Source organism: Oryza glaberrima, chromosome 4 (assembly GCF_000147395.1).
Source record: "Oryza glaberrima chromosome 4, OglaRS2, whole genome shotgun sequence".
Lineage (NCBI taxonomy): Eukaryota > Viridiplantae > Streptophyta > Magnoliopsida > Poales > Poaceae > Oryza > Oryza glaberrima.
The window spans coordinates 31,214,902-31,223,068 of NC_068329.1; the positions used below are offsets into that span (position 1 = coordinate 31,214,902).

General features: G+C 46.1%; 1 protein-coding gene and 1 pseudogene across 1 annotated transcript; both read right to left on the reverse strand.

Moving 5' to 3' along the window:
- Nucleotides 1-82: 82 nt before the first annotated feature.
- Nucleotides 83-1,508, reverse strand: LOC127770443 (cationic peroxidase SPC4-like). Its single transcript, XM_052296168.1, has 2 exons — nt 1,164-1,508; nt 83-1,009 (listed from the first exon to the last, which is right to left on the reverse strand). The coding sequence occupies exons 1-2, from the start codon at nt 1,416-1,418 to the stop codon at nt 221-223; spliced, it is 1,044 nt and encodes a 347-aa protein (XP_052152128.1). The 5' UTR covers nt 1,419-1,508; the 3' UTR covers nt 83-220.
- Nucleotides 1,509-5,357: 3,849 nt separating this feature from the next.
- Nucleotides 5,358-7,272, reverse strand: LOC127770444 (peroxidase 66-like; annotated as a pseudogene).
- Nucleotides 7,273-8,167: the final 895 nt, after the last annotated feature.

The following is an 8,167-nucleotide window of genomic DNA, read 5'->3' on the forward strand; positions in this document are numbered from 1 at the left end:
AATTAAAACAACATAATTATTACGGTGCGGGAGTACGTCTTATTAACGCGCGCACGGCCGTAACGAAACATACAAAGGCCATACTGGCGAGACCGACCGACCGGGCCCAAAAGGGGCGGACGTACTATACATACTAGTACTAGGTCACACATACAACGGCATAATGATGTCGACCCTAGATATTCATCTCGATTATGATCGATGAGCGACATGACATGAATTAAGCAGAGGCAGCGAAGCCCTCCACGACGCTGGCGGCGGCCTCCACGACGTCCACGAGGCGTGCTCCGCTGTTGGTCTTGAAGCAGTTGCGGCGGATCTCGCCTTTGTTCCCGCCGGGCCTCGGCACCTTGCTCAGCTTGACGATGGACGTAACGAACTGCGTGAAGAAGGCGGCCTTGTCCTGCGCGAACCGCCTGACGATGGCCGCAGTTTGGGGGTCCAGGATGAGCGCCATGTCGGAGGTGAACACCCCCTGCTTCCTGGTGAGCGCTATGTAGTAGCCGTTGTCGAAGGTGATGGGGGTGACGACGTCCAGGTCCTGCTTCGTGTTGGGGTTGGCGCTGCAGTTGGCGGCCATCTTCCGGGAGAAGGCGTCGTCCACGGGCCTCACGAAGGCGCACTTTGACTTCCCCACGGTGTGGCCGCCGGAGAGCGCCACCAGGTCGGCGGCGTCTCCCATGCCCCTGCTCCCGAACAGGTCGATGAGAGCCTGGACGCTGGAGGTGCCCGGGCCCGGGAGCTGGTTGACGAGGCGCAGCGGGGCCGGGGCGAGGCTGTCGAGCTGGCCGAGGGGAACGGGGTAGGTGGGCCCGCCGGAGAGGACGACGGCGGCGCGGGTGGCCAGCGCGGAGATGTCGGTGCAGGAGACGGTGGGCCCGCATGCGGCGTGCACCTTGGCGCGGATGTCCTCGACGAGCTGCAGCGCCCGCGGCTGTAGCGAGTTGGCGTTGGGCGGCATCCCCTGCTCCGAGTTGGCGCCACTCAAGTAAACCGACGCGTCACAGCCCTGCATTAATTCCATCATCAGTTAATCTTTTTTTCTTCTTTTGCCATTAGTATAGTACGTACACGATCGTTTTTGCTTGAATTAAACATTCATTCAATTAGATGGTTGGTTGGTTTAGTTCATAAAAAGGTAGAGTATATATAGTAGCAAGTGCCTGCGGGAAGCAGTCGTGGAAGAAGATACGGATGAGGCCGGCGGCGAGGGCGATCTCACGCTGGAGCGCCGCCTGCACGGCTGAGCGCACGATGGAGTCCACCTGCGACTGCGAGCACGCCACCACGTCAATGAAGTCCACAGACGGCTCAGCAGCAGCCGCAGGTGGGGAGGAGAGGAGGACGGCAGCGGCGACGATGGAGGCGAGCTGCAGGACGGCCAATGCGCCCGCGGTCCTGCCCGCTGTTGCGGCCATCTTGAGCTTTAATTTGCAGTGTACGTACTCGTAGAGTCGTAGTGGCCGGCCGGAGTTGTGGACTACTCTCCTCACTCCGCTTTGCTTGTGCCTTCCTCACTCCCACAATTGGCCCTTATTTATAGGCTAGCTAGTGTACGTGTCCCGTGTCCCATCGTCTGCAATACTTGTAGTACATCAACACCACATCCTCTGCCGTCCCAACTGGAACAGCAGAGAGCTACAGTGCCATGCTGTTGGGACATTTATACCCGTTAGATCAAGCTTTGGATGCACGAGAGTAAACGCTACAGTAATGATGAAAATAATCAATATATATTTTTCTACTGTAGCTACAATATTTTTCACTATGGCAACGGCACGGTACTGTAGCTTCCCTCATGTTTCACTGTGCGTCTCCGCCGTTCACCCCCCAACGATAGTGCTATCTAATCTTATCGAGACTGCGTGTAGCTACAGGAACCCGAATGAATCACCCCGTTCCCCGTCGATGGAGAGAATAATTAACTACTGGAGTGAGTAAAAAAAGAGCGGGCCCAAAAGTTAAGAAAAAGAAGCGGTTAAGAAATGGAAGAATAACGATAGGAGAAAGCAGGCTTATCACGTGGTGGACGAAAAACTGCTAGAGGAGGAGTACTAGTGCTATCTAATCTTATCGACACTGCATGTACGTTCTCCTCCGTCTCCTATTAAATTTTATTTTTAGTTTCTTACATTTGTTTTAAAATAAAATTACTTTTTAAGTAATTACGAGTATATCTTAGTTTGTAAAAATAAAGAATAGTCGAAAGTAAATAAAGTAAGAAATAGTTGTATTGGAATTTGATAAGAAATAGCCTTAGGCTCTATTATTTCCCCATTTTCTCAACCCACATCTCTCGTTTTTCGCGTGCACACTTTTCAAACGGCTAAACGGTGTGATTTAAAAAAATTATATTAATCTACACCGGAGGAGGGGGTTGGGAACCCTTCTCCCCAACACGTAAAACAAAGTCCGTTTTATTGCATGAGATATTTCAATCTTTTAGATTTGTATCGGTGTGTTCAGGATATGTGAAATGTAAAGTTATTTTAGGACAAAGACAGCACGAGTATTGGCGTCTTTTTATAGAAGATGGTTGACGGTTTGCTTTATTCTAGCTCGTCCCTGTAGGAGTAGTATGTACTGTAGGTATCTAGCACAAGTGCACACCAGAGTCTGTACTACGTACAGCTAGCAGAGCAAGTGGTAGTGGTGGGCACTCCTTCACACTGGACTGGAGATTGGCAGATATATGTACCACGTACTCCTAATCACTGTTTGATGTTTGAAATGCCATGTCCCTGTCGCTAACGGGTTGTATGGATAAGCAATCCACATGTCCATATGACCAAACTCAACTTTGACAATGCCACTATACAACTTATGTGTGTGGAAATTTCCAGCCTAACCCCCAACCCCCATATCATGCCCAAAGGCCAAAACGTATATTTTCAATTTTCCTGCTTCATATCTGGCATAAATCTTTTCCACGACCCCCTACGTACGTACTGAAATATACTGCATATAATTCATTGTAATCGTCGGTCTTTTACTGGAATACTCCCTCCATTCTAAAATAAGTGCAGTCGTAAATATTCGTGCCTAACGTTTGATCGTCTGTTTTATTTAAAAAAATTATGAAAAAAATAAAAAAAAGTAGTCACACATAGAGTACTTTTCATGTTTTATTATCTAATAAAAATAAAAATACTAATCATAAAAAAATTTAAATAAGACGAACAGTTAAACTTTGAATATTTTGGGATGAGTATTATCTTCTGTTGTCTTTGTTTTGACTCAAAACGAACAAGTAGGTTACACATATACTACTTATATTAGTACTCCTGGTCAGAATTGTGACGATGAACATTTTAATGGTTGATTTTGAGGTGTGACTTTTGACTGTATAACTAGCCGTATAAAAAAACGAACCTAGAATTAAATATAATATATTCTATTACAACTAATCTGAACAAACTTCTGTTCGGATTTAGTGTACTAGGATATTTTACTTCTAATTCTATATTTGTTTTTTGGAAGGGATTAGCTAGCTACTTTTTTTTCTTCATCAACTGGATGCATACCGGTCCTTTTTTTTTCTTTTGCGTGGGCAAAATAAATGCTAATCCGATTCATGTTGACGCGTACAACGTTTGAGTTCTGACGACAATATATGCAACATCAACCAATCTCCAAACTTGGTCGATAGAGTAGATTAATTACCCGCCAACTGGCCAAGCAAAAGAATGGATCGATCAATGGCAACATGTGATGCATGCATGGCAATTGTCGTCTATCGCCGATCGGCACGTTGAATCTTTTGCCATGCTCTCGATTGGTCATGCTTGAATTGTCTCGCTCTTCCTCGCTCCGTGGCCATATCTCATCGGGCGATGTATATACTTCAACTCCTTACACATGCATGCATGTAGTACTGCAGCCATTCGTAAAGATGTTTAGCAAAACATGCATTGGCTGATGCACATGCGCGCGGGATATGAACGTATAAATCAAAAATCACGTACCGGGGGGAGTTTGCACTGCTACACAGAAAATTTTCCTGGACAGGGACATCCCATTTTCCCGTGCGAAACTTTTTCACGTGCGTCTATAAAAATCAGTCAATCAATTCTCTCTCCACATGGAAAAATGCATAATTTTCGCATACGGACCTCCTAATCCATCAGCACAGGAAAATATCCATTCCCTCTCAACCTACTCAAAAAAATTTCAAATTTCCTTCTCCCCCGCCCCTCCTCTCCCTCCCCCTTTAATTATCTTCTCCTCACTTCCCCTCTCTCTCTCTCTCCCCGGCCCCCTTTCTCTCCTCTCTCTCGCATCTTCTCCTTCTCCTGTGGCGCCACATCCTTCTCCTTCTCCTCCGGTGCGACGGGAGCGGCGGGCTGAGCGGCGGGTTCGCGCGCGGCGGTGGGTGACCGGGAGCAGCGACGGGCTCCCGCCCCCGCCCGGATCTAGCGGTGGCGGCTATCCCACGTGCGGATCCGGCGGCGGTGGCGGCCGGCGCGATGATGGCGGCGGCGTGCGGGCTCGACGGCGTTGGTTGCGGCAGCTGGGAGCGGCAAGCTCGGGTGGCGGCGGCGTCCTGGTCGTGGTGTCGGCGGCTGAGTGCGGCAACGGGCGTTTCTAGGGTTAGGGTTAGTTTTTTTTATTTTTTTTCGTTTTTTTTTGTTTGGTTTCTTTTTGTTGCGTGCGGACGGTATAATTTGATCGCACATGATAATCGATTATCCTGTGCGGTCCACTTAACCCGACCGCACGAGAAGATTATTATCCCGTGCGGTTGGGCCGTCCGCACGTGAAAATATTTATTTTCACAAACACTTGGCTACAGACGAACAAAACCTCCGCATGGAAAAATATTTTTTTGACCGCACGGAAAAATCCTTCTTGTAGTAGTGTTTGATAGGGCTAAAAAGTTTTTAGGCGCTGTCACATCGGATGTTTGGACACTAGTTAGAAGTATTAAGCGTAGACTAATGATAAAACCTATTTTATAACCCTGGACTAATTTGTGAGATGAATCTATTGAGCCTAATTAATCCATGATTAGTCTATGTGATGCTACAGTAAACATTATCTAATTATGGATTAATTAGGTTTAAAAAAATTCATCTCGCAGATTAGCTCTCATTTATACAATTAGTTTTGTAAGTAGTCCGTCTATGTTTAATATTTCAAATTAGTGTCTAAACATTCGATGTGACAGGATACAAACACCCCCAAATTCATGTATTACGATTTAGACAGTACAGAAGTTATAGTTGCATATAATTAAAGTACAATTGAATTTACAGATAAAGAAGCTGACAGTGACGTACCGATAAATTTAATTGGAGAATTGATGAATTGCTGAAAAAATGCGGCAACTTTGTTTTTTAATATAGAAAGCTTTCAAATATTGTAATTACTAGTATATTATAGTTATAAACGTAAAATATACATCGCCCGAACATATACGTACATACATACAGTTGGGACAAAATATACTCAAGATATATATGATCACTCTTGGTATGAACCCAAATTAAAAGTACGGACGGATGTATGGTGTATGATGCATGTATCAAGCAGACGCAGAGGCAGCGAAACCGCGGTCTTGGTCGGTGGCGGCGGCGACGAGGTCGAGGCGTGGTCCGTTGGAGTTGGAAAGGAAGCAGTTGCGGCGGATCTCGCCTTTGTTATCGTCGAGCCTGGGTACCTTGCTGAGCTTGAACATGGAGTCGGCAAACTGCTTGAAGAAGGCGGCCCTGTCCTGCGCGAACTGCCTGACGATGGGCGCAGTTTTGGGGTCCCTGATGAGCGCCATGTCGGAGGTGAAGACACCCTGGCCGGTGGTGAGCGCGATGTAGTAGTCGTTGTCGAAGTCATCGGGCGTGATGACGTCAAGCTCCTGCAGCCGGGTGGGGTTGGCGGTGCAGTTGGCGTCCAACTTCCTGGAGAAGGGGTCGTCCGCGTGCCTGCGGAAGCCGCACTGCGCCCTCCCCACGGTGTGGCCGCCGGAGAGCGCCACCAGGTCGGCGGGATCTCCCAGCCCCCTGCTTCTGAAATTTTTTTAGGTGCTCGTCGACTTTGCCTTCGAACGGCGACGGGAGTTGGTTGACGAGGTTCTCCGGGGCCGGGGAGAGGCTGTCGAACTGGCCGAGGGTGACGTTGTAGGAGGGCCCGCCGGAGACGACGACGGCCGCGCGGGTGGCGAGCGCAGAGATGTCGGCGCACGAGACGGTGGGCCCACAGGCCGCGTGCACCTTGGCGCGGATGTCCTCCACGAGCTGCAGCGCCCGCGGCTGCAGCGTCAGGTTTGGGCCCATGCCCTGCTCCGAGTTGGGGTTGGTGGCATTCAGATATACCGACGCGTCGCACCCCTGCACGTACGTACGTATACATGTCCACTTAGTTACGTACTCCGATCCTATACCGTATATATGTACACACAACACAGTACTGTACTCCGTCCGGCCCCTAATATAAGAGATTTTGACATTTTATTTACACTGTTTAACTATTTATCTTATTAAAATAAATTGGAATTATTATTTTTTTACTAACTTTATTATCCAAAGTACTTTAAGCACAACTTTTCATTTTTTATATTTGTATAAACTTTTTGAATAAGACGAGTGGTACAGTGCAAAGAAAATATCAAAATCCCTTTTATTAGATGACGGATGTAGTATTAGACTATTAATTAGTACTCCCTTTATTTTAAAATGTTTGACGCCGTTGACTTTTTTAAAGAATATTTGACCGTTCGTTTTATTAAAAAAAATAAGTAATTATTAATTCTTTTTCTATCATTTGATTTATTGTTAAATATACTTTCATGTATACATATAGTTTTACACATTTCACATAAGTTTTTAAATAAGACGAACGCTCAAACATGTTTAAAAAAATCAATGGCGTTAAACATTTAGGAAATCAGGGAGTACAGTAATAAGCGGGCACGTAGAGTAGTAGCTAGAGGTGACCTGGGGGAAGCAGTCGTGGAAGAAGATGCGGAGGAGACCGGCGGCGAGGGCGATCTCCCGCTGGAGCGCCGCCTGCACGGCGGAGCGCACGATGGTCTCCAGCTGCGGGCACGACGCAGCGTGGAAGTCCACAGATATCTCACGAGATGCAGCTGCTGCTGGTGGCGAGAGGAGGACGACGACGGTGGAGACAAGCTGCAGGACGGCCACTGCACGGCCGCTTCTGCTCACTGCACCCATCTTAATTTCTAGCTTGTACAATGTTAATTACTCCACTAGCTAGCTGCTAATCGATAATAATGCAGTAATATAATTGATCGATTTGTTACTAACTGCGCTTGTGCTTGTGCCTTCCTCACGTCTAGAAGTGTTCGTTATTTATAAGCACATATACAGCGACGATAGCGGCAGGGGGGCGGCCTTCAGATTTTTCCATCTCACACTCTAGCTAGCACACATTCATACGTACATCAACGCTGTACAGTTGTACACCAAACGCTGTAGCTAGCTAGCTCCATGCATGCATGCATGCATCACCCGGTCATCGTCGTTGACGGACAAAGGAAGGAAATTAAGAGATCGAATTACTTAAGCCACAAAAAATTTTACTGTCATATGCTTTTAGTAGATGGAGGAATATATGGGCTGACGGAGCCAACAGCGAAATCGACCTTATCACATATACATATTCGCATGGTGGATTAAAAGTATTATACTACCTCCGTCCCAAAATATAACTATTTCTAGCACAGTGTCTTATCCCAAAATGAAGCTATTTATCTATCTATCTTCTTCTCTCAACCAATCACAACCATTCTTTTTCACTTACTTTCTCTTTTCAACCAATCACACGTACACTTCCTCCAATCACTTTTATCTATTTTCTTAATACTCGTGTCAACCTAAAAAATAAGTACATTTTGAGACGGAGAAAGTAGTTGAATATCTTATATGCAGACTACTGCATGGAAATCTTTTAATATCGATCTCGGGCGACCAGGGAAAGATGGCTCATTTTCCTATGTGATAATAAGATACATTAATATATGTGCGATATACCATTTCATAAATACAAGTTAAAAATTAACTTCTACAAACTACAAAAGAAAACAAAATTTTACTATGAGCACACATATACTAGTTTGTTTTTTTTCCCCAACTTGCAGAAATCTAATTCGAACTTACTGGAGTGATATATATGAATTAATTTATTATCTTGTCATTTTTTTTATTCTTCC